The sequence below is a fragment of the Tachysurus vachellii genome, chromosome 10, assembly GCF_030014155.1.
Source record: "Tachysurus vachellii isolate PV-2020 chromosome 10, HZAU_Pvac_v1, whole genome shotgun sequence".
Classification (NCBI taxonomy): Eukaryota; Metazoa; Chordata; class Actinopteri; order Siluriformes; family Bagridae; genus Tachysurus; species Tachysurus vachellii.
This window is the reverse complement of record NC_083469.1, coordinates 16450883-16478036: the sequence shown is the minus strand read 5'-3', so window position 1 is coordinate 16478036 and position 27154 is coordinate 16450883. Positions and strand designations below refer to the sequence as shown.

The 27154-nt window shown below is 38.1% G+C and overlaps 1 protein-coding gene across 2 annotated transcripts; it reads left to right on the top strand.

Moving 5' to 3' along the window:
* Nucleotides 1-1445: 1445 nt before the first annotated feature.
* sptb (spectrin, beta, erythrocytic) lies at nt 1446-27069 on the top strand. Of its 2 annotated transcripts, XM_060879938.1 has the most exons (37): nt 1446-1690; nt 5814-6029; nt 11218-11369; nt 11473-11646; nt 12151-12257; nt 12348-12428; nt 12541-12656; nt 12742-12854; nt 12940-13127; nt 13216-13333; nt 13489-13647; nt 13758-14060; nt 14257-14407; nt 14649-15519; nt 15734-15871; nt 15986-16745; nt 16840-17042; nt 17679-17769; nt 17887-18033; nt 18159-18431; nt 19962-20186; nt 20268-20357; nt 20461-20745; nt 20860-20990; nt 21070-21274; nt 21468-21691; nt 21857-22007; nt 22400-22644; nt 22737-22875; nt 22963-23047; nt 23175-23371; nt 23446-23519; nt 23598-23661; nt 23767-24020; nt 24142-24315; nt 25010-25052; nt 25742-27069. In XM_060879938.1, the coding sequence occupies exons 2-37, from the start codon at nt 5882-5884 to the stop codon at nt 25928-25930; spliced, it is 7068 nt and encodes a 2355-aa protein (XP_060735921.1). In that variant the 5' UTR covers nt 1446-1690; nt 5814-5881; the 3' UTR covers nt 25931-27069. The 2 variants fall into 2 exon arrangements, with proteins under 2 accessions (XP_060735921.1, XP_060735920.1); XM_060879937.1 differs by lacking the exons at nt 1446-1690; nt 5814-6029 and adding an exon at nt 7571-8139.
* Nucleotides 27070-27154: the final 85 nt, after the last annotated feature.

The window sequence follows — 27154 nt, the reverse complement described above, 5'->3', positions numbered from 1 at the left end:
TAAAGAGGAAGATGTGACAAAGAAGACCTAAGACAGGTGAGCAACTTGAAGCCTGTATTAGACAAGAATGGGACAACATTCCTATTCCTAAACTTGAGCAACTTGTCTCCTCAGTCCCCCAGACATTTTCAGACTGTTATAAAAAGAAGACGGGATGCCACACAGTGGTAAACATGGCCTTGTCCCAACTTTATTGAGATGTGTTGATGCTATGAAATTTAAAATCAACTTATTTTTCCTTTAAAATGATACATTTTCTCAGTTTAAACATTTGATATGTCATCTATGTTGTATTCTGAATAAAATATTGACATTTGAAACTTCCACATCATTGCATTCTGTTTTTATTCACAATTTGTACAGTGTCCCAACTTTTTTGGAATCGGGTTTGTATCATCATTGCTCTAGAACGACTCTCACCCCCTGTATGAAACGGTTTCATTGGCACATATGAAGCAGCTCCTTCAGTGACAGACTGTTACATTCTAAGTGTCTGAAGGAGTGATACAGACGGTCTTTTCTCCCTGCTGCTATTAGACTGTACAATCAAAGCTGCTCCCAGTGAAGAAGCAGTCACCATAATACACACTGTTATTACTGTTTAACTGCAATAACAAAGTATTTTAAACATGTGCAATAACAGAAATTTTGAAAAATGTGCAATATTACCTATGTGCAATATGTCTTCAGTGTAACCACTACTCTTTTTATATATTTTGTGTTGTATATACTGTATATTATATTATGTCCCTATTCTTTTTAGATATTTTGCTACTGTAACAGAGAAATTTTTCCATTGTATATCTTATCTTATCTTATCTTATCTTATCTTATCTTATCTTGTCAAACAATTACTACTACCATTTAATGTTTACTATCTGATACAGCTGGAGTTAAAACTGCCAAGAAGGATGTGTGTGTGTGTGTGTGTGTGTGTGTGTGTGTGTGTGTGTGTGATTTCAAATTCTAATTACAAAATGCAAACAAAAAAAAACAACAAAACAATTAATGAACAAAACAGCCCATTTCTAATATCTGCATGTTTCTGACCTTTTGTTGGTGTTCATGCTGCCACAATAAAGTCTGGAAATTTTGCTTAAAACTTTAAGACAATTGACACAATCTGCAGTGTAAAGTTTATGCCAAAAGTAAACTGAAATACAATAATATAATGATGAAATACTAATTATTGTATTAAAAACTCAGATCTGAAAGACTGCCAGTGACCACTGAATATTATAGCAGGGAAAGCGAACACTAAGGAATAAGAAAACACAGGAATAAGAAATGAATATTATATGATCAACTAGTTCAAATATTGGAATTGTATTTGAATGTGTCATTAGCACAGGGCTCGTGCTCCAGACATTCCTGGTTCAGGTGACTGTGAGCGTTTAGTGTCTCTGTAAAGGCGGGACGCTGTATGGGTGGCAGTGAGCAGCTCCATTCTCAGTGCATGTGCCATTTAAAGGCACTGGGGCTCAGCAGGAATGTGCGTCCTGCGCTGTGCGCTGCGAGCCGCTTTATTTTTAACCGTTAGGGCGGAGCGCGAGCGCGGAGCTGCACTCAGTCCCCATGCCGCTGTCCCCGGCCTCAGCGCCTCACCTCGGATTATAACACACAACTAACACATTAATGCAACTGTACACTCAAGAGAAAAGTGACCATTAATATCGCAAACTCTCTGTTGGTAAGTTCTATTTTTATTACTAAATAAAATATGATTCATTTTAATTCATATAATGTAATTTCATTATACATATATATTATTGTTAAATTATATTATATGAATTAAAATGGCTCGTTTCGTTCTTTTAAAAAATATATATATATTATTCACAATTTAGTATATATAGTTGCTATAATTTAGTATAAATATTCATATATATATATATATATATATATATATATATATATATATATATATATATATATATATATATATATATAAGTGCGTTGAAGTGTCTATTATTATTTTATGCTTTTTTTTTTTACCCACTATTTACTATTTATAATAACTTTATTATATGTTAATGATATATATTGTTGCACCTTCATGATCACTAACAGTCTGAATGTTGGAAAAGCTGAAAGCTGTAAAATGTGCACTAAAGGCCAAAGGAGCTGAAGTTGAAGTGTAAAAACTTTTTCCTCACTATGCTCATAGTTGTTACTTGTTGTCTGACAAAAGTTTCGTTTATCCTTTTAATATTATACACATCTCACTATTTTGTTTATTATTATTATTATTATTATTATTATTATTATTATTATTATTATTATTATTATTATTATTATCTCCACTTTAGTGTAGCCTATATATTCTAGTAGGAAAGTGTACAGTGTAACAGCATCGGGGCAGAAATAACATGCTCTTACTGTAGCTCTAAAGCTCTCTCACTCACTCACTCACACACACACACACACACACACACACACACACACACACACACACACATTCTCTGTCTATTAAATAAACAGTGTGGCTTCACAATATCAGTGAAAGTAAAAACAGCCCTGTTTTATCACTAAGCAATAACAATGAAATTTGTTGAGCTCTAGTCCTAACCTTATAAGGTAGTGTTACAGTAGGAGCTTCAATCTACAGCGAATTACATTAACAACCTAGTGACTGCTGTTTTGTGATCTTCCAGTAATAGTCCAACATCGATTTGTTGCATTTCAGTTCTATTACTGTAGCTTTCAGTTGTTATTACAACACACACTGTGCACTGTTATCCCCCTTGACATCTCAAAATCACTCATTAATTCATAGCAAAACTTAGTAACTACTATAATATCGTTCTTTAACTATGGTGAAATTAATGAAAACACATGTAGCTCATGACCCAGTCATTAGGGTTAAATTTGCAATAAAATCATGTATGTTTGATTTGTTTTTTTTCTGCCATGTACTTGATATCAATTCTGATTGTGACGTAGTGACTATTACAGCACTGTTTGCTAAACAAGCTTCCTGGATGAATGTTTTCATTATTAACTTCATGGAAATAACTTTAACCAACATTATCTGTGTGGCATCAGAAACAGAGCACACATTGGCAGTTTGTAGTTCTTCATACCACAGCACACGAGGGCATCCAAACCACGCCTGTCTCTAGTTTCGCTACTTCATCATCATGCACGTCAGAAATATTCCACTACACTGCTCTGTCTCATAGCTACTGTACAACAGCTCACTTGGCAAGATAGAAATATCAGCCTGCTCGTCACACATGTTTAATTTGTTGAACTACTAACTAAATATATATATATTTTTATTCCTTTGACATTTTTATTTGAGTTCATTAGACTGTGTCCTATCCAGATAGCAGGAGCTACAGTATGTCACATGCCGTGTGTTAGATCAGAAATGTAAGTACAGTTGACGAGAGCAGGCTGATGGAGCAGGAGTAAACCCTGTAAGCTGTGATAAGTGGATTCCCGCTGAGGGAGGGCACGTCATTCTCTGATAACATCCTCTCTGCAACCTCCTGATACAGAGGACAGAGCGAAAGAAGCACTCCTCCTCCACCAGGGCCTCTTCTCTGACCCTGTTTTTCCACGTTCTTCTTCGATTCATCTATTATACGATAGATACATGATAATTATTTCATGATACAGCAGGGTTATCATCAGTGGAAGAGATAACTTTGCTGTGTTTAATGCTCATATGATTATGATTTATAAAATAAGGGATTTATAAAGTGCAGCATGCCTCAAAAGTATCTATACATAGAACACTTTTTAGCAAAATTAAACATTATTTAAAAAATATTATCTGTATGATTGTAATATGCATAAATTTCTGTCTTAAAGGCTGTATGAAAAAAAAAATTAAACCAAGTAAATTAAATTAATTTAACTGTGTAAGGAGACTTTTAGGACACCCTGTAGTTTTTTTAGTTAGCCAATAGGATATGTAATTTTTAAAATATATAAATAATAGATATACTGTTCAAAGTTAGACTCTGAATAGCGGTTGATTAATGATTACAGTGATGAACACAGTTAGTGTTTCTGTGTTTAGTTTTCTGTCCTCATAAAATCTTGGCAAATGTCTGAGTATTGAGCATCAATCTGCTAATTACGTTTCTGACTCATCTTATAGATCTTATAGGGCTCTGGGAGGCAACTTACATTGTAAGAACTTACATTGTCTCTTTCGCAGTATTCTTTTAAAAGATGGCTGGTACTGTATGCTTTGCATCATTATCTTAAATAATTTCTTCGCTGATTTGATAATTTCCTCTGTACACTTCTGAGTTCTTGATGCCACGAGTGAACACAAGCTCACCAATATCACTGTAGGAAAAGCAGCCCTAGACTTTGACATTTCACCTGAGAGTAGAGTGCTTTATTAATCCCCAAGGGGAAATATGGTGTCACATACACAAGAGCAACAGGGAGAACTAAGACTTGAACATACTGTAAGAAGAGTAAGCAAGGCAGAGTGAATATAGATATACACAACTCTCCAAGTTATTTACGGTATGAGATTTCTGTATGAAAATTTATTCTAGGTTGGCAGGTTTAAAAATGTACAGTGATCATAATGAAAGTTGCAAAGAAAGTGGTAGTGTGTGTTTAAGGACGCGCAGTGACACTATGTAAAGAATTGTCGTGCGGAATCAGTAGACATGTCTATCGCCAATAAATCTTAAAATAGGTTCTCCTGCTGCTGTCTTCCTCTGCATGAGCTTTTATGAATGTTATCCTTGCTTTTTTATTCTTGAGGATGATAAATTGTTCTAGTTTTGAATATTTTGTTCTCTGGCAGTATCTGATAAATCTCACAGACAAAGACTGATGTCTGTAGCAATCAATTCTTTTCTTTCTTGACCCTTTTTTCTTGATTTTGCTTAGAAGTATCCTGCCCGTGTGCTAGAGGTCTTTCTGGTGTCTTCTGTTCATTTGAACATTTTTTCTGATCCATTCTTTTTTGTAAAAAGAAATGATCCTAGACCTTTTATTTTCCACTTCTAGCCATTTTTGCAGTTACTTCCTGAGTAGTTAGTTCCCTTTAATTTTATACAGATGCCCCTAACAGTGTAACCACATTAACTGAATACGCTTGGTTGTCCAAATACTTTTTTAAAAATTTAAACACTATATTTGTTAGTTTTCATTTTAAATAGTCTATTTTTGGGAAAGGGTTTGCTTTTTTTCTTTTTTAAATAAATACTACTTGGTTTGACATGTTGTTTTATAATATGGTATTTGTAAATGTGATATCTTTGTACTGTATGTAGCTCGAAAAGTCTATAATTTGAAGCAACCTTATTTGTAAAAAAAAAATGCTGAATCAAAGCTTTTACACATGGCTGAATCATGAAATAAGCATTCATGAAAATTAACTCATAATAGTATGTAGTATGTGGTGAAGATGGTAGTTGAATTCTGTGTTATTTTACTTGGAGGGGTTGCCCAGCCCATGTGTTGGGTGATAAGAGTAGGAAAAAGCAGCATGCCTCTGGCAGATAGAGCTATCTCAGCCACAAACTTTCAGCCATCACGCCACAGAGTTACCTTCACGTACTCTGAAACTGCTGGCCTTTTTCCAAATGTGAATGTTTAATGACTAATGTGAAGAGCATAACTTTGTGTTGCATGGGTGCTATTATGTTTGATGGTGTCTTAAATAATAAATAGTTTGTTTATTCTTCCAATAAACTATCATGAGTTTAATGGTAGCAAATCAAGATTAGACCATGTACAATAATCTTTAGAATGAAGAACATGTTTCTGGAGTTTAAGCATAAAGTTTGACGCAGGTTGGCAGAAAAATTCATCGGTTTCTTCTGTCTTTACAGATCAACTATTATCCCCATTCCACGCTGCTCTGAGGTCTCCTGGCTCTCCCGCCCCGCCTCCAGCAGCTATGACCTCCACTACGGACTATGACAATGCTGATATCACACAGCAGTACAGCCGTATCAACACACGCTTCGAGCTGTCTGATGAGGACCTGGACAATGACAACAGCACAGCTCGGCTCTTTGAGCGTTCACGCATCAAAGCTCTCGCAGGTGATGTTTCTATGATATGATCTTAATATTATATGACATGACCTATGATATGACCTTCACATCCAGAAAGGCTAAGTTTAAGACCAGCCTGAACCCCAGCAACCAAACCCATTCTCCAAATTCTTGTTTCCTCCCCCTTCACCTCTCCAGCCAGCTATCTCAGATCGCTCTTACATGCCCAGCGTTGTTTAGTGTGATGGAGCTGGACAGCTGCCCTGCCTGTCCATGTCCAAGGCTCGAAGCAATGAGAACATGCCATTGCTGCTACACCTGTGGCATTGCTGCTCTGAAACAGGAGCCTTAAAATAGCTCTGTGCAAGGCCAGAGCACTAGTCTCCCAGTCCACACACTCATACACACTCACACATACACACACAGATTCAGGACAGGCGGAATCATTTAATTTATAGTTAGATCATACAGTTATTTTAGGTATTCTCAAAATATTTTCAAAATATTAATAATTAATATACAGGTTAAAAAGTCATATTTTTGTCATATATTATTTCATACATCTTCACAAACTGCTTTATCCCGGGTGTGGGTCTTGATGGAGCTGAAGCCTGAATGGGACTCATTATTTTAATTATTTAAACATTTAATTGTATTTAATTCATTTTAAATATTATAATTATTCAAATTTGTCCTTAAATGCTGTATCTTCTTAACCTTTTTCCCCCTGGGCTTCTGTGTATATGAACACTAAGTTTAAGCATTATTTTCTGATTTAAAAAAATATATATTTTTATTATTATCAGAGGAAATCTAGTTGAATCTTTACCTTTCGCTCTTAATGCAAAACTATTCCTTCGCATGTACACAAAAATATTGATTTATTCGATTAAACGTCTTTGAATTTGTGGGGTTTATTCTCAGATCCCGAGACATCGTAACAGGGCTGTTATTCTCGGATGTACATGCAGAATAGTGTAGCTTAGCTGTTTTGTGTTGTTGTGAGGCTTCTCAAGCCTGTGTCTTTAAGGTGCAGACATGCTGCAGTTGCGAGCTGGTGTCATATGCTCAGCATGTGCACTGATCTTTATTTAATGCAATTAGAGTTTCCCGTCAAAGAGCAAGCAGACAGACTGAGAGTGAGGGGTTTGTTCTTTAGTGCTTGTGATCTACCAGCTTTCATAACAAGCTAACAAAATGTCTATTGTACATTGTATATGTAAGTTTACATTACAGGTGTAAATATCTATATATGTTTGGGATTAGTTATTGCTTTCTGTATGCTTCCATTCTGTTTTCGTCACTTGTGGTCTCAGGCATAGTTCCTGCAAATATACACTTCCTGTCTGTTTATTTGTTTTGAGAATCCTGTATTAATGAATACTTCGTCACTAAATACTTCCCATATGATGACATCATGTGTTTGTGCAAAGGAGGAACTGAGCAAGTATATACTATATGCATGAGTTGGGTGCTGGAGAAGCTGCTCCTTGCACTAGCTGAGAGTAAAAAACAGGGAGGGAGATAGGGAGGGAGGGAGAATGGGAGAGGAGGAGGAGGAGGATTTGAAGACAGAAGACAGGAAGCGATAGACTTTGCATCTGAAAGGCTGGCTTGCAGAGGTGTGTGCAATGCTGGCTGATGATGAGCAGCCCTTGTATGTATCGCACCATGCCTGTGAGCCAGAGCCAGCTGCCAGAGGTAAAGCTCAGCCTAAAGACCAGCAGAGAGGTCACATCAATCCGCTCCAGTGCGTACTCCTCAGGAAAAGAACTCCCCATTCGAGTCAGCACTCAAATCACCAGAAGCCGGAGCACGCCACCTGTGTCCAGAGTTCAGTGTAGCGAGAACAAGGCAGCGCCCAGGACTAACGGACACACCAAGCATGAACCCAAGAATTTGCCTGAGAGGAAAAGCAGTATACGGGGCATTCCACCAACACAAGCCACCTTAATGGTCTCTGCTTCCTTCTCCTCCTTGTCTACTTCTTCCTCATCTTCATATACTTCGAGACTATCCAGACCCTCTCCCCCGCAAAAACCTTCTTCGTCCTCGTCATCGTCTTCACAGAGTATGAAACGAACCCGCTGGCTAAGTCACAGCACCTCAAACATCTGTTTCAACTCCATCTTAGACGGGAGGTTCAGACAGCTTCAAGGTAAAGTTCTCCTTTGGCTGCATCCTCTGCTCTCTCCCTCCCTGAGAAGAAGGGTGCCATCCCCTGCCATGTCCAGCCTCTCTCTGTGCCTTTTAACATTTGTTGGTTAGGTGGGTTTGGTTGTGGTGGTTTTTGTGGAGGGCAGAAACTATCGGTATGCTTGGTAAGTGCTTGTTTACATTACTGCATTTACATTAAATATTTAATTTAGTGGAAGTAGAACAGCATCCTGGTGTAGTGATGGTGCTTTAGAAAACAATGTATTCGTACATTGTTTTAATAAAAATCCAGAAAATACTCTAAGTCCAGTGCCTTCCCTGAGCATAGAATTTATTACTCACACCACTGCTGCTTTTTTTTTTGCCATTTAATTTGATTGTTTTTCATTCTAATTGTAATGTCATGAGCTTACCACAGCTTGTGGAAATTTATTGACGAGTCATTTGTGTATTTTATATGGTACATTTAAGCACTGAATTTAACACAATAATATGACCTATAATATCATCAAACAGGCACTGACAGATTATTTACTGAAGTAAAAATACAAATACTCATCTGAATAAATATATTCAGTCTCATAAATGTTGAAGTACAGCCTCTGACTATTCTACAGTTCTTGACTCATGTTAAAGTAGAAGATTATAAATTTGAAATCTACTTAAAATATGAAAGTAGGAGTAAACAAAAGACAAAGATGTCAGGTTCAAAACAGACACTTCTTTTAGTTACTGTGTTATTTTAGCTAATTATATTCTTTACCTCAGTTCATCAAGAAACCCAAAGACCAAGTGTGAAAATATCAGCTCTATTCTAAACAGCAGCTTTATTCCTGAATATCTATCACATGTTATCTACTATGATAACTCTATTGTACAAACTAGCTGAGTGCTAATAGCTAACTGTCACAATACAATTTTTTGGCTTGATAAATACAGTGTTTACATAATAGCAGATCACAGTGATAGTGAATAGGACTAATTCTTGCTGTCAGATAGGTTGTAGTTTAAATTCGTTATGAATTTAGATCAACTCCAGGGACTTGTCTGATGCTAAATAGTCATTTGTTACTTCCCCCTTCTGCTTACTGCTTATAAACAAGTCATTGTACTTTTCGTACTCGTGCTGCTGAAGAGCACATGAAGCATATTTCTTAGCATTAATCTATGTGTTTGAAAAGAGTGTTGATGAAAAAATGTTTATAAAAAATCTCTAAAAGAACTGAATCCAGTAATGCTTACTTTTAACTAACAATAATTAGCTAGTAGCTAGTACGAGTGTACCTTTTTTAATCCTGAAATGAATTTGTTTATTTGGGTTTTTTTTGTTTTTTTTTTATGTGAAACTTGTACTTTATTCTGATGAGCTATTCATGCTAGAGACAGTTTCCTTTTTGAGCTTATTATTAAAGCAGATTGTGTTTCAATTGTCCGTTTTTTTCTACTTCTCTATTCCATCTCTCTCCTTCCACTGATTATTATTGTGAAATGTCAACTATACTGTGACCTGCAATCACCCTGTTGGACCTAATTCCATTTCACTCAGTTAACTACAAGTTAGCATTTAGTGATGGGCACCAGTAAATTTTCTGAATGGCTTTACAGCAAACGCTGACTGTTGTGCAAAACACAGGCTTGCTTGCTACAAGGAAAATCCATCAGTATAAATAATTCATTGTCCTGTCGCTGGAGCTCGAGAGGAGATTTGAGTCCAAGCGATGAGAAGCTGAGCAACATTTAACCTCCCTCTGATGCTGACTTGAGGCCACCTGAGAGAAAGCACTGTTTAGCAGAGTTTCTGTTCCTCCATGCTAGAATCTAACCAGCCAGAATAATACACATGGCAACAGACATGGGATGATCAAAAAAAGATACAGATGCCATGTTTGCTCGGAGACTGCACAGTAAAACTACACTTCTAGCACTTTCAATGATATTGACTTTTTATTCTTGAGGAAACTTAGCAAATAGAGGTCTGAAATCCCAGGTTGTGGAAGAAAAAATGTCTTTTGCACAGATGTGGACAAGAATATTAAGCTGTGTAGTTACATTAAGTTAGTATCAGTTGTCAGGACTTTTCCTGGCTTCAGCGATCAGAGTATTGTTTTGTAGTGGTTTATGGTGCTGCAGGATCCCTTTCTGATTCACTAAAACTATTTATTCAAAATGTATTCATTTTCTTCTTATTATTTTTTTTGTGTGTGTTAGTTTGTTTTTCTTTTTTCTGGTGGAAGAGTGACATATGGGCTGAATTCTGCTTCTGCTCTTTTTCTCTGTAGTTAAGGAGTAAAAGTGGGTAGGCTGGTGTCTCATGGGGCTGAGGGAGTATACGCTTAAAAGCATAGGTTTTCCATCTAAATGCTATTTTTTCTGCAGTACCATTAGGTGCATTCTCTCTCTCTTTCTCTCTCTCTCTCTCTCTCTCTCTCTCTCTCTCTCTCTCTCTCTCTCTCTCTCTCTCTATCTCTCTCACTCACTTTCTCTCACTTTCTCTCTCTCTCTCTCTCTCTCTCTCTCTCTCTCTCTCTCCCATCTCTCTCTCTCTCCCATCTCTCTCTCTCTTTCTCTCTCTCTCTCTCTCTCTCTATCTCTCTCTCTCTCTCTCTCTCTCTCTCTTTCTCTCTCTCTCTATCTTATTAATGATGCAGGAGTATTTTAAGATCTTATCTGGAAACACTAGGAGAAACATGGAACAGATATATAAATCGTTTGAAATACTGCAAATACTTCATTTGTCACTGAAAGGATCTATGAGCTTTCCAAGTTACTATATCATCTTTGGGTATTGTGTTTTCCTTTTGGTTTGCATTTTATCCCTGTTACTGTTTGGGAAGCCCCTTGTCCACTTATGTCACAATCCAAATACAAATCTATGTGTCATAAGGAAAGTCAAACCTACACCTGCATGCACATTTCTGTTTATCTCAGATACATATTTCTCAGCACATAGTATCTGTGTGTATTGTTAAGGTCCTAAAGCTATTTCAAAAATGAACATATGGACAGGGAGGAAAAAACAAGTAAGCACTTTTACTCTAGCTTGGTAAGCTTAATTTTTTCTTCTCACTCTGCTCACCAGATGAGCGAGAAGCAGTGCAAAAGAAGACCTTCACAAAATGGGTGAACTCCATCCTGGCTCGAGTCAGCTGCCGTATCTCAGACCTCTATCTAGACCTGCGGGATGGAAGAATGCTCATCAAACTACTCGAGGTTCTGTCAGGTGAAAGGCTGGTGAGTATGTGCTGATCCAGATGTTAAGAAGATGATAATCTTCAGACTGTACACATACACAGTTATATTTCAGCATCCTTTGGCCTGTTTCTATATTTTCTAGCCCAGACCTACTAAAGGTCGCATGAGGATTCACTGTTTGGAGAATGTTGACAAGGCCCTGCAGTTTCTCAGGGAGCAGAGGGTTCATTTGGAGAACATGGGCTCACATGATATTGTAGACGGGAACCACCGTCTTATCCTGGGGCTCATTTGGACAATCATTCTTCGCTTCCAGGTGAGCTAAATTCTCCAGGTATGAGATTAAAGTTCTGAGAATGAGTAACATGTTACGTAAATAAAAGCAAGAAACAACCAATTCAAACTTTCCTCCACTTATATAGTTTGCCAAGACATCATGTTTTTACTGTATTTATACTTGCTTTTTACTTAGTAAATACAGCAACACAAATTTTGTATTTTTACTGATGAATAAAATGTTTTTTTTTTTAAATCACTACATTTGACAGCCGGCATATTTTTAGCTCAGCCAGTTCAAACAATATGATCCGCTGTATAATTTTATCCCTCTACATGGGATTAAATGTAGACAAGAGAAAATGTAAGCAGAGGAAAGGAAATAGCTGTCTACTTTTTTTTTGGTTTGGATTTTTTCACTGTGTGGATTCTTCACACTGTCAGAGAGCATATAAGTGAAGTTATGTGAAACGTTTTGCAAAATATTATTCTAGTAACCAGCTTACACCCATCTGATATCTACCTTTTTTTTCCTGTTGTACAGATTCAGGACATTGTAGTAGAGGTAGAAAAAACAGACAAGACGGGTAAGCAGGAGACTCGCTCTGCTAAAGATGCCTTGCTGCTTTGGTGTCAAATGAAGACCGCTGGGTAAATGTTATCAGTGCTGGCTATCATATATCATATCATAATATACATACATATACAGACTTTAATCGGGTGTATCTTTTGTATTTTTAGGTATCCAAATGTAAATATCACCAACTTCACCACAAGCTGGAAGGATGGCTTAGCTTTTAATGCCCTTATACACAAACACAGGTGCAGTGAAAGAAAAGCATTCTAAACAAAGTTTGAAAAGAAAAAACGAAAAAAAAAAAAAACTGTAATGCATTTAAATTTCTCAAATTTTGCAAATCTTTCATTTCTTTAGGCCAGATCTAGTAGACTATGGCAACCTGCAGAGATCCAATCCAACTCATAATCTTCAGCAAGCTTTCAACGTGGCTGAGAGAAACCTTGGTGTCACCAAACTTCTGGATCCAGAAGGCAAAAAAATCTTCACACCAAACACTAAAGAAGCTTCTCATGTTTGAAAGAGACCTTACATCTTTCTGTGTTCTGTCATTTGCAGATGTGTTTACCGAGAACCCAGACGAGAAGTCCATCATCACTTATGTTGTTGCTTTCTATCACTACTTCTCAAAGATGAAAGCTCTGGCAGTTGAAGGCAAGCGAGTTGGGAAGGTCAGAGTGTGTTTGCTTAGCTCCGTGTGAGTATGTGTGATTTATACAAGTCAAGCCTATGCTGAAAAGACATGTTGTTCTTCAGGTGCTGGATCATGCCATTGAGACAGAGAAGATGATTAAAATGTATGAGACACTTTCCTCAGATCTGTTAACATGGATTGAACAGACCATCATTTTTCTGAACAACCGCAAACTTGCAAACTCTCTGAATGGAGTCCAGCAACAATTACAAGCCTTCAACTCCTACCGTACTGTGGAAAAACCTCCAAAGTAGACCTGATTTATTCTTTTTCATGTTTATTTTGATATTTAATACATTTCATTTGACATAGAATCATCTATTGAATTATCCATAAAGATTTCAGGAAAAGGGGAACCTGGAGGTACTGCTCTTCACTATCCAGAGCAGGATGAGAGCCAACAATCAGAAGGTTTACACCCCTAAAGAAGGTGCACTGGTGGCAGATATCAACAGGGTGAGGCACCTCTATTGAATTTTTAGATCCACCACTGCTTGGCTTTTCTTATATTCTATCAGTTTAAAGTATATACTGTATAGTTTACAGGTAATAACAATATTATAAAATGATTCATATTAAACACATGTTCAAACAATAATCACCTAACCCAGGCATGGGAGCGCTTGGAACGGGCTGAACATGAGCGAGAGCGGGTGCTTAGAGATGAGCTCATCAGGCAGGAAAAGCTCGAACAAATGGCTCGCCGCTTTGACAGAAAGGCTGCTATGAGAGAAACCTGGTTGCTGGAGAACCAGAAACTGGTGGCACAGGTACTTCAGATTGCCTTTATGCTTTGGAACAAATAAGGACATGAGATAATTTTAGATAACGCAGCAATCCACATTCAAGCAATATACTTCAATGCACCTTTACATTGTAGGACAATTTTGGATATGATCTACCAGCAGTGGAGGCAGCAAAGAAAAAGCATGATGCCATCGAGACAGACATTGCTGCATATGAGGAACGTGTGCAAGCCCTGGTGGCTTTGTCTAAAGAGCTGGAGGAAGAGCGGTACCATGATGCTAAACGGATAGATGTGAGGAAAGACAATATCCTGAGGCTCTGGGACTACCTCCAGGAGCTTCTGAACGCTCGCAAGGGCCGTCTGGAGAAAAACCTTACCTTGCAAAGAATCTTCCAAGAAATGCTTTACATCATTAACTGGATGGATGAGATGAAGGTAGAAGAAGATTTTATTAGTGCTGTGAAATTAAACAGTAGTTCAAGCTTAACAATTGAGTGGAATTATCTGGCAAAGCCAATGCATCATTTTGTTCTTAATTTTAAATCCAAATTCAAATTCAAATGGTCATGTTATTTGTGTTAGTTTCTTTGTATATATATTTATTGTGACTTAACTGTGACTTTTTATTCAGACTCGTCTCCAGTACCCTGACTTTGGGAAGCACTTGTTAGAGGTGGAGGACCTTCTGCAGAAGCATGCTTTAATTGAGGCAGATATTGCTGTGCAAGCAGAGAGAGTGAGCTCAGCTAATGCAGCTGCTCTCAAATTTGCCAATGGAGACAGTTAGTAGCACTTTTTCTTACACTTTCCCTGCTATTAGCATGCTATCAGGCTATTATCAAGTACAATTAACACCAAAATTGTAAACTTATAACTAAAGGTTAATCTTAGTAAAGCATTTAATAAAGCAAAATAAGTATACATACGTATAGTTTACATATGTATATATATATATATATAGTATACAGTATAGAGTTTCAGCTCTGATTTCTGCTCATTTCTGCTCTCTGCCTCCTCAACCAGGCTACAAACCATGTGACCCCCAAGTGATTCGAGACAGAGTACAGCACTTAGACCTATGTTATCAGGAGCTGTGTGCCCTTGCAGCACAACGCAAGGCCCGTTTGGAGCAGTCTCGTCTTTTCTGGAACTTCTTCTGGGAGATAGCTGAACTGGAGAGCTGGATCCGTGAGAAGGAACACATATTCTCTTCTCTCGACTATGGCAAGGACCTCACCAGTGTGCTGGTGCTGCAGAGTAAACACAGTGCTTTTGAAGATGAGCTAGATGCTCGACGTGATCACCTGAAGCAGGTGATGGGTGAAGGTGAAAAGATGGTGAAAGCCAAGCATTTTGGTGCCCCTAAGGTGCTGCAGCGAATGGATGACGTACAAAGGCAATGGCAGCAACTGGAGGAGCTGGCTGCATTTCGCAAACAGAACCTCCAGGACACCCAACGTTTCTTCCAGTTCCAGGGTGATGCTGATGACCTTAAGGCCTGGCTGTTAGATGCCATACGGCAGATGAGCACTGAAGATATCGGGCATGAGGAGTACACCACACAGAGATTGCTCAAGAGGCACCATGTTTTGAATGATGAGGCAGTTAAGAATGGGGCCACTATTGATGCTCTGACCAAACAGGCTAATTCACTGCCAAATGAGCTAAAGAACACGCCCGACATCCAAAGACGTCTGAAGGACATTAGGGATCTTTACATGGAGCTCTTGACTCTCTCAGATCTACGACAGAAGAAGTTAGAGGACACTATGGCACTGTACACCATTTTCAGTGAAACAGATGCCTGTGAGCTCTGGATGGGTCAGAAAGAGACCTGGCTGGTTGGTTTAGAAACACCAGAGAAGTTGGAAGACCTGGAGGTCGTTCAGAATAGGTATGTGCATGTTCCAAGATCACCCTGGTTGGTATGTGTCAAGTATGTCATGGTGGATTGGTATTTATTACATCTTATTTTAAGAACATATGGACATTACTGACATGCATGCCATTCCATTGCAAATTTCATTTTCAAGGAGCTGCATGGTGACACTTTGGTAAACATTTTCAATAGGGCAAGTTGCTTAAAGAATAATTTCCTGTGTTGCCAGGTTGAGCATCCTTGCTCAAGAAATGGGCAACATGCAGGCACGGGTGGATGGCATCAACAAAGCAGCAAAGCAGCTAGAGGATAGGAGACACCCGCGATTCAAAGAGGTGAAGGACTGTCAGACTCGTCTCAATAAGAGGTAAGGTCTTTTCACTAGGTATTGATTTTCAAGCCATGCATGCTCACTGTAGTTTCCCAGTTTAATATCATTGGCTATCACATAACTTTAATACCTCTTGTACTGCCTTTACAGGTGGGAAGATTTTAAGGCTATGGTAGAATATAAGAAGCACAATGTAGATTCAGCACTCAGTCTTCACAACTATGGGCTTGAGTGTGATGAAACTGTAGCATGGATCAAAGACAAGACACGAGTCATTGAGTCTACACAGGAGCTTGGAAATGACCTGGCTGCTGTCATGACTATCCAAAGGAAACTTTATGGCATTGAAAGAGACCTGGCTGCTATTCAGGATAAGCTAAACTTCCTGCATGGTGAAGTCCAACAACTTGTCAAGGACCATCCTGAGAATGCCACAGACATCCTAGCCAGAAAAGCAGAGTTAAACAAAGCTTGGGAGACGTTGAAACAAACACTGAAGGATAGAGAGGATTCTCTCGGTGAAGTAAGCAAGTTGCAAAATTTCCTGCAGAACCTGGATGACTTTGAGTCCTGGCTTTTCAAGACACAGAAGGCCATCGCATCTGAGGAGATGCCTACAAGCCTGCCAGAAGCAGAGAATCTCCTAAGTCTTCATGATGCACTAAAAGAAGATATGGACAGGCACGAGGAGGACTATCACAGCATTAGAGACACTGGAGCAGCCGTTACTCGAGACCAAGAGGAAGATGCCCAGTACCAACAGCTGGATCAGAGGCTGAAGGGCTTAGATAAGGGTTGGGATGAGCTGCAGAAAATGTGGGACAGCCGAAAAAACTTCTTGGACCAAGGCATGGGTTTCCAACAGTTCTCAAGAGATGCAAAGCAAGCTGAAACCACCTTGAACAACCAGGTAAGAATACTGTCAATCTTTTCCAGATTCTAACCCAGATACACCCGTACTCCAAATACAAAATCCTGTGTACATTTATATTTACTTTTACCAGGAGTATGTTCTGGCTCACCTTGAATTGCTTGACACACTTGATGGAGCAGAGAAGGCTTTGAAGAAACATGAGGACTTTGTCACCACTATGGATGCTAATGAGGACAAAATATTAAATACCTTAGAAGGAGGTCAAAGGCTGGTAGACAGTGGAAACCTTTACGGACCAAAAGTAAAGGATAAAATAAACTCAATCCAAGACAGGTCAGAAAAATTTAATACTGTGTGTGATAAATACTCGTATTATATATTCTGTTTTAAATTTACTGACATTAAATTGTGTGTACAAACCTTTGGTGGTTTTGACCATACATATCCAAAATTTGTCTCTTGCTATGTTAAGGTTCTGTTACTCAACCTGAATATACATAATGCCAGTGGTTTTCTGTTCTAGTTTTGGAGACATCCTCATTTGTGTTTTTTTTTTTTTTCCATTTTAAAACACTTTATTTAACAGTTAAGGTGTTAAGCATTGTATGGGCTTATTCAGGTGTGACAGATAGGATAAGACAACTAATCTGCTTTGAAAGACTCCATGGTACTTTCTCTAACAGCTAGTGTTAGGCATATTACTAAAACATGCTGTGTAATCCCACCGTTCTTGGGTCAGCATTGAGACAAGAGCATTAGTCATTGGAGAGGAAGTCTATATTTTTCCCATAAGTGGAGGTCGTCTGTTGTAGTGAAAGCTGGGCGCCTGTCCTGATGGGTATTGATCTCATAGTAAAAGTGCTCATCTGTAAGAGCAGAGCTTTGTTCTGGAGATAGAGAGACTTTCTCACAGTGAGTTGAGTGTTAATATGCACTGTGCACCTAATGTGTGTTTGTACGTTCCTGCAGATATGCAAAGAACCAAGAAAAAGCCAAAGAGGTGTCTGAGATACTCAGAGACAACAGAGCCCTGCAACATTTTCTTCAGAACACTCAGGATGTAATTCATTTTTTTATTCCAGTTGAATGAATCTAGATAGCTTTTTAAAGTATTCAATCATTTCTCAGTCACTTTACTTTAGTCCTCATTCTTTCCTATTTCCGCCTCATTCATCAGCTTACTCTTTGGATAAATGAGAAAATGCTGACTGCTCAGGACACATCATATGATGAGGCTCACAACCTTCACACCAAATGGCAGAAGCACCAGGCCTTCATGGCAGAACTGGATTCAAATAAAGATTGGCTCACCAAAATTGACAAGGTTTGTAAATGCGTCTGCTCACTATAAAATATGTTTCACTTACCTACCAAACACACTGCAAATCCCTGTAAATCTATTCAACAAAAATTCTAAATGTAACTTCTTGCCTTTTTACACCTCTGCAGGAAGGTAACGAGTTGATCGCTTCCAAACCAGAGTTTGAACCTATTGTGACAGAACGTCTGGCTAAACTTCATGAACTGTGGAACAAGTTGGAAAACACCACACAGGAAAAGGCCCGGCTTCTGTTTGATGCAAACCGCTCTGAACTGTTTGAGCAGAGCTTGACTGATTTGAACAACTGGTTGGGAAATCTGCAGCAGCAGCAGCTCCAGGGTGATATTGATAAGGAGGTGAATGATCTCACTAGTGCCAATATCCTTCTCAAGAAGCATCAGGTAAATATTCATGTAATATCAAACACTTCTCTTTAAACCATTTGGCAACTGCAACAGAAAATGAATTCAGAAATTATGCTATCTTGGTTTTTATTATTTATATTCTGAATTTATAGATTATATAGCTGTAAAGCTGCTTTAAAAATAACTTATTAAAATAACTTATTAAAAATAATTAATTGAAATGTATTAATGTGAATGTATTTTAAAATAAAAGTAAGACATAAAAAAGAAAATCATTGATAAATGTAGGTTGTGGGTTCCACTGAATTACAAAATGACATAAACAATAATATTGTAATGTGAAATTCATATTTATATTATATCATGACTTCTTGTCATCATGTAGGGCCACCGGTTCATTATAAATACGCTAGAAAATGATAGCTTGTGATTAAAATTATAAAAGGGCTTAACACACATATGGCACATTCTGTAAGAAAGGAATGGAGCATTTTTTAATACTGTATATAATATCTGTGAAAATAAAAACCAAAGACTTGATTACTCTTTTAAATATGAAAATAAACTGAAAAATCCTTTTTCATTATATGGAACAGCAGCTGAAACACCAAAATATAAAACACTATAGATGAATTGCATATGCAGTGAGTGGAAAAGTGGGCAACACTGACAGGCATTATTACTTGTCAGCATTTGCACTGTTAAGGCCAGAGAGTGTGTGTAACCAAGTAAAAAAATAACACGTGCCTGTTTTGGTGTTTCACCTGCTGTTCTAAAAAAATCTCCAAAGGTTTCTATAGGATCAAAGTCTGATGATTTTGCAGGCTGTGTTAAATGTGTTAGAGTGTTCCATTATGCTTGTCGAGCAACTCACACACAGATTTGGCCCTGTGGACCCAGCATTTGTACCAAACAGCTGTCATCCTGGAATGTGGGTGTGTGAGTGTTGTGCTTTGCAAAAAAGGCAATCTCATAGCGTAGCTAATAAAAGATTGATTTTAATGACAAATTATTTGTCCAGATGCTCGGCTTAATAATGCTGTAAAACACGATGCAGTTGACAGCTTAAGCTTAATTTGCATCTGTGTTAGTGATTTTTTTGAAACCAGGTGACAAATCTCACAAATGTTATTAATATAGTAAAGCCAATAACTATTTATGTTTATTCATTTATTTATTTAGTTATTCAACTTTAGTAACCTTATTATCCTGTTCAGGACATGGCGGATCATATCCTTGGTTCACTGTTTACAGTGAAAGATCACACACTGAATGGGAGGGTAGTCCATCTCAGTGACCATGCACAAATTCACACTCGATTTTAGCATAGCCAATCCATCCATTGCTGTGTTTTTGGGACATAGAAAGAAAAAAGAGCAACTCATGCAGACACAGGGAGAACTTTATCACACAAACAATAACCTGAGCTCAGCATCAACCCAGAAACATACCGATTTCTGTACAATGAGCTCAAAGGTTGATTCTGTTTACACAAGAATTGGTCTGGTTAACTTCTTAGACAAATGCTTGAAAGCTGTATAAACAGTTTTACCTGTACTTCTGCAGATGACTGAGAATCAGGTTCGAGGCCGAGCGCGTGAGTTGGAAGAGCTACAGGAAGCTGTGCAGCAGCATACTACACTAACTGAAGAGCAGCCTGAGCTGGAAGTGGAGCTGCAGGCCCTCCAGAGGAACTTTCAGCAACTCCTTACACCTTTGGCTCAGCGCAAAGGAAAACTTGAGGCAGCTAAAGCCGTGTACCAATTCTACAGAGATGTGGCAGATGAGATAGTGAGTTTCAATTACACAAGGAATGTTTCACATGAGATCTAAGTAACATTCAGTTAATCTTTTGTTTCATTGACATTTTAGCTCTGGCTTGAAGAGAGGTTGCCATTGGCCATGTCACAGGATCATGGGAACAATCTACAGACAGTCCAGCTTCTCCTGAAAAAGAATCAGGTAATCAGTGCACGTTTTATTCTGACCTGAGGCAACGTCAAAATTGTTTAATTGCTTTACTTCTCATCATTATTTGTGTGAATCAAATTTTATCCAAACACAGACCCTCCAGAAGGAGATTGATGGTCACCAGCCACGGGTGGATGAGGTGTTACAGCGGGGTCGGCGAATGATGGCAGCTGCAGAAGAGAGTCCAGTGACAGAGCATATGTCTGAGGAAATGAAGAGGTTGGAGGAAGTGTGGGCACAGCTACAGGATGAAATGGCAAAACGCAGACTTCGACTCAATACCTCTAACGATGCCCAGCAGTACTACAATGATGCAGATGAAGCAGAAGCATGGATTGGTGAACAGGAACTTTACATGATTGCTGACGATAAAGCCAAGGTAGAGCTGTTCAGGAAGCATTGGCAAATAATTTGGAGTACTTTGGAGTTGTTACATTTATTTGAAACATCAGCTTTGTCTTCTTTTTTAACTTCTAATCTCTATTCTTTCCAGGATGAGCAGAGTGGTATGATTTTGCTAAAGCGGCACTTGGTTCTGAAGCAGGTTGTTGATGACTATGCAGATTCTATCCAGAAGCTTGCTGACCGCGCTCAAAAGATGTTTGCTGAGGACCATCCTGAAGGGTATGCTGGGTTTACAGTGCAGTTTTTAAACAATCTCTGACAAGAGAAGTGTCACAGAAATTCATATCTTCCTGTGCAGGGAGGCCATCATCCGGAGGCAGGGTCAGGTGGACAAACAATATGCAGGGCTGAAGGAACTGGCTGAGGACCGTAGGAGAAATCTTGATCACACTTACCATCACTTCCTCTTGAGCCGAGAGGTGGAAGATCTGGAGCAGTGGATTGCTGAGCGTGATGTAGTGGCTTCGTCACAGGAGATGGGACAGGACCTGGACCATATTACGGTACCACAGAACATGCACAGATTCACACATATAGTAATTCAAGACACTTAATGGTAGAATATGGAATGAATTCTGGTTTATGGATGTATTTATGTCACAACCTAAACAGTCACCATTTAACAAGGTATGAATGTATAATGCTGCATTTTCTATTCTAATAATTATTCCATGTGACTGCTTAAATGACACTTAGATGCTGAGGGATAAGTTCAGGGAGTTTGCCAGGGAGACGGGGACTGTAGGACAGGAGCGGGTGGACACTGTGAATCACACCATTGATGAGCTGATCGAGGCCGGTCATAGTGAATCATCCACACTTGCCGAATGGAAGGACAGCGTTAACGAGAGCTGGGCAGATCTTTTGGAGCTCATTGACACCCGCACACAGCTCCTGACTTCTTCTTATGATCTGTTTAAGTACGTTGTTGTGGAGAATATAGAATCAGTTTGATGTGTAATATTTTACATATGATGAGTCTTCAACAAACAATTAGTATCTTTTCTTGTGCAACTTTATATATATATAAATGCAATTTACTAACTGGTAGAGAACGAAATCTTATAATCTCTCCTTCTGCACAGGTACTTTTATGATGGCAAGGAGTTAGTAGTCCAGATCCAGGAAAAACAGAATGAGCTTCCAGAAGATTTAGGAGAGGATTTCAGCAAGGCAGAGTCTTTCCATCGCATGCATGCTGCATTTGAGAGAGATATCAGCTCCCTCGGAAAGCAGGTAGACCACTATGCAGATGTTAAATAAGACTTGCATCATTAAATGTTAATTAAATGTACTTGTTAAATAAATTGTTTTAGAGCACCCAGACGCTGCCTCTGCATGTGCCGCCTTCTTGCTTGCAGAGGTTGCAATATATCTCTTTAAAAATATGTACAATATATACATCTCAGTATACATTCCAACAATCAAAGCATTTTACTATGTCTGATCTTTTTTTTGCAGTGTGCTCCGTTTATATTGATTCTTAATTCTTAATTTTTTTAACTTCCTTCAAAGTTTCAGGTTTTAAATGCCCTTAATACTCTCTGAGATTTGCCAAAATGTATATTTTGTTGTATTGTATAAATTGACAATACAGTACCTTATCTTACCTTACTTCACATATATAGGTACAGCAGTTTCAGGACACTGCAGTACGTTTGCATGCCCAGTATGCTGGAGTTCAGGCAAATGCAATCAAAGCAACAGAGAAAGAGGTGGTTGATGCCTGGAAGGGTCTTCTGGCTGCATGTGCAGGCAGGCGGAAACAGCTGGAGGAGACAGCAAGCAAGTTCCGCTTCTTCACCATGGTTAGGGACCTAATGGCCTGGATGGAAAGCATCATCCAGCAAATTGAAACTCAGGAGAAACCCAGGTGTGCTTAGATTTGCACCACAGAGAATTAAAGTCATTTTAAGAATTGTGAAAATGTGTCTAAATGTGTGTGTGTCCTGTGCACAACTCTAGAGATGTGTCATCAGTGGAGTTGTTAATGAAGTATCACCAAGGGATCCGTGCAGAGATTGAGACTCGTGGACCAAAGTTTAATGACTGTGTGGAGTTAGGGAAGGCTCTGCTAGAACAGAAGCACAGGGATTCAGATGAGGTAATCAGATACAACAGTATTTGAGCTATCATATTAGGGTCTGTCGGAGGATTGATTTGTTATGCTACGTGTTATTTTCTTCTGTAGATCAAAGAGAAGTTGATGCAGCTAATTGAGAAGAGGAAGCAGATGATGCTTAAATGGGATGACAGATGGGACTGGCTGAGACTGTGTATGTGCTCTTGAATTATTCACGCATGCCTCAATAATTACTTTTAACAATCCATGCACATTCCTCTAGTTATCCTTTGTGTATACTGTATATAAGCCTGTAAACTATTGTCAATGCCTCCCCCTAGTGTTAGAGGTTTGCCAGTTTGCCCGGGATGCATCTGTAGCAGAAGCCTGGTTAATAGCTCAGGAACCGTATGTGGCCAGTAAGGACTTGGGTCAATCTGTGGATGATGTAGAGAAACTTCTAAAGAGGCATGAGGCCTTTGAGAAATCCACGGCCACTTGGGAGGAGCGATTTTCTGCACTGGAGCGACTTACAACAGTAAGGACATTAGAGCTTTGGGTATGTATGTATAAGAGGAAGTTTGCGTTTAATAACTTTTTTTTTAATTCTAGCTTGAACTGTTTGAAATCAGAAAGCAGCAGCAGGAAATGCAGCAGTACAGACAGGAAGAAGAAAAGGATAGCAGGTAATAAAGAGTTCACATCAGATCACATCATTTGTGAACAGTGATTAATTTCATTAACTTTGTACCTTTGGCATTTAGGAGGGACGACACAGGCTTTGCTGAAGAGTCCTCGCATTTGGACACAATTGAAGAGCAGTCTCTTGTCAGTAAAGTTTGCTACTCCATCTCCATTATTGTTCTAGACCTCTGTATATTTTAATGGCTATTTATTAAACATTTGTTTTTATATATCTGTGTTTGTGTTTAGTCTGGCATGGCAGCAGCCGAGCCCAGCTCAGGCCGTGGAGATAGTACTGCAGGGGATTCAGCAGTGCCCATCGTTTCAGATATTCAGGAAAGTGGCTCTATGGAACTGGAGCCTTCTACATCCACCCAGGATACCAAGGAGCCAGAGCAGGCTGCCACTCTCCCCATCATGCCTATTCATCAGCCAGTCCTGCTGCAGGGAACACTCACACGTAAACATGAGATGGAGGGACCTAATAAAAAAGCACCCAATAGGTAACATACTTATAGTATACTGTCCTCAGCTGATCTTGTCTTGATTTAAACTTTACTCTTATACAAAGAAGTCAAAATCCTACTAAATAAAATACCTTTTATTTCTATTTTCTTGTCTCAGGTCATGGAACAGCATCTACTTTGTTTTAAAACCTGGTCAGCTTTCAGCCTACAAAGATGCAAAGAGTTTTGGTCATAGTGTTACATACCATGGAGAAGAACCGCTGTCACTCCTCAATGTTGTTTGTGAGATTCTGACCAATTACAAGAAGAAGAAGCATGTGTTTAAACTGCGGTAAGCTTAGCAAAATGTATCGTTCATTATCAAACCCAAGTAAAGGAATATTTAGTAGCTCTTTTAGAGTGTTTTGTGGCATGGTATAGATGTCAGACTTGAAAGACCAAGCAGAATTTTAAAATACAAACAAAGAGGAAAAAGTGATTAGTCACAAATATTGAAAGGAAACATCATGCTATTAGTTCCAATGTCAGTATTTCCTTTCTGTGATAGTCATGCGTTGTCTTTTTAACTGTATTAACTGTATCTATATTACCTTTTGAATCATATCAGTTGTAACATTTGGTCCCTCCATCTGCATATTTCTGTTCACTCCAGATTGCAATTTTTTTCTCATATATCTATTACATTTATGCCAAATAAGTCACACAATGCATTGAAGGCTACATACCAAGAGATTGAAATGTTTATGGCAGGTCGTTTATCATTTTTGTCAAGAGTTTAAGATTACTATTATGATTCAGGATACACTTTCCTAATTTTCTTCTTAACATTTTAATGCCTTTTTTCCCTTTTAAAAACATTTAACCTTTTGAACTCAGTTGTTTCTAGCTTTGTGCATCAGTTACAATAGCTGAAATGACTTCAGTGTCTTGGGACTTCTTCTTTGAAACCTAATCAAACAGATTCTTTATTTAGCCATCTGGAATGAAATATGAACCAGTCCTCCATTGTTTTCTGCATGTTCTAGGCTTGGAGATGGAACTGAATACTTGTTCCAGTGTAGAGATGAGGTCAGTACTTTCCCAAAATGCACATTTAACACTAAAATCAATGCTATTCATTTTATACTTGCGTGGGTTTACCTAATATCCACATAACATTAAAGAAACCTTGTGGTGGTACAGATAACATACTCTAAACATTCTGGCAACCTTTAAGATAATAAACCATTTGCTGCATTGGAATCAGAGGTAAATTTACACTTTTGGTTCATGTGGTATTTGATTTGTTTTGTTTTCTTACTGATAAAAATGGAAAAAAAATGAAAAAGTAACAATAAACAGTGTCCAAATGGTATATAGAATAATCTTATGTATTATATTATTAGCATTGCTAAATGTTCCTTGATATCATATAACCATAAGAGAATGTTGTCTCCACCACCATCACCACCACCGTAATCAACGCATCAGCTGAGGGAATATTCAGTACTAGAAGCATGAACACTGTGTGTCAAAGCAAATTGAATGTGATTTGTAGGCTTGTTGTGGCCCTGTAGCTTTCATGTTCCTTTAATTTGGCACAGATTATGAATTGTTTAAATAATGCATGTTTACTCTATAATAAATCCAATATATTGTGTTTATGTATGTGACAAAAAAAGTGTTTGGCATGTGTTCGGTGGAAGCATACTGCTTTCAGTTTAAAAGTTGCTCATGTCTAAATATTTCAAATTTTCTTGTTGACATTACTTCCACAGGAAGAACTAAAGATCTGGACTAAGGCCATTGAAAAGGCAGCAAAGTATGAGACAGAGGAGTCAGTAGCAGGTCCTTCAGAGCCTCGAGCCCAGACCTTTCCCCCTCCTTCATCCTCCGCTGCCTCAGAAGTTCCCTCTGCCAAGAAAGAAAAGGAGAAGAGGTTTCCTTTATTTACCAGAAAGAAGTGAGAGGGACCCTTATATGTCAGGACCTCAGAGAAAGCAAGCAAGAGGACACAGTGGGTTTGTGAAGAAATGAACTGATTTATATTAACATGCTATATGGATATTTGTTTTCTTTTATTTTTTACATTATGTTAATTTTCATTATTTTATTATTAAAAATTACACTCGTGCCTGTATGTATGCCAGTGAACTGTTGCTACTGTCCACTTGTTTGCTTTGTTCTTTTACTTTCCCCCCTAAATCCTACAGGATTCACATTCAGACAAAAGCACAGGAATGCTGTTTTCACACTCAACCAAAGCTTCTTTTTTAATTACCTGTTCTTCTTTAGGGCATGCTTTCTTAATATTATATAGTATATTTATAATCACATATTAAAGCATTTTCTCGATTTGCCATACTTCTCAAAATGGTTGCAAAATGTGATACTGTGCTATTTGTGTTGGAACTTGTACAATGTACAATTTACAATATACATTTGGATGTTACAGTTTGTTGTAATTGCCAATTAGCCATACAGAGGTTTACTCAGGAGCTTTAGATTATACACTGTACACTACTGTATAGAATTAATACAAGTGCAGGAAGCACAGTGGTCAACAAACATTTTTAATGTTCATCTTTAGGTTTCATTCCCCCATGGTATAAGGATTAACTTTCTGCAATATTCTAAGATGGTACCTTGCTAAACAATACATGATGGCAAGTGTACCAAGAATTGTCCAAAACTTCTAATATGCATAATGTTATTTTTTCTAATGCATGAATGTTTGTGTTTCTTTAATATGGTGCTATGTTATTACATTTCACAGTGGTCACTGGCTCTTTACTGACTTATCAAAATTTATAGTGGCTATAAAAAGCATGCCTTGTGTCTCTTGTTTTAATAATTATCACATTAATACCATGTTTTGTAAAGACATGAGAATATGATGTTGGGCCAGTGATATTCAAAGCAATCATTCAATTTCAGAATGTATATGGAAAGAATGTGCAACACCAATTTGAATGTAACATACAATAGAAGGACATGAAGCTGAAGCCATGTACAAGAAGACAGTAAAGACTGGTGTTTAGTAATTTGTTGGGGAAAAGGATAAAGTTATATGTTTATGCATAAATAATACATAATCAAATCTGAATTGTTTGTTAAATGTCTGTTTTTACATGTGTATTTCCAGCAGTAGCTCTTAATGTAGTAGTATTTTGTTGTTTTTCTTGCCCTAA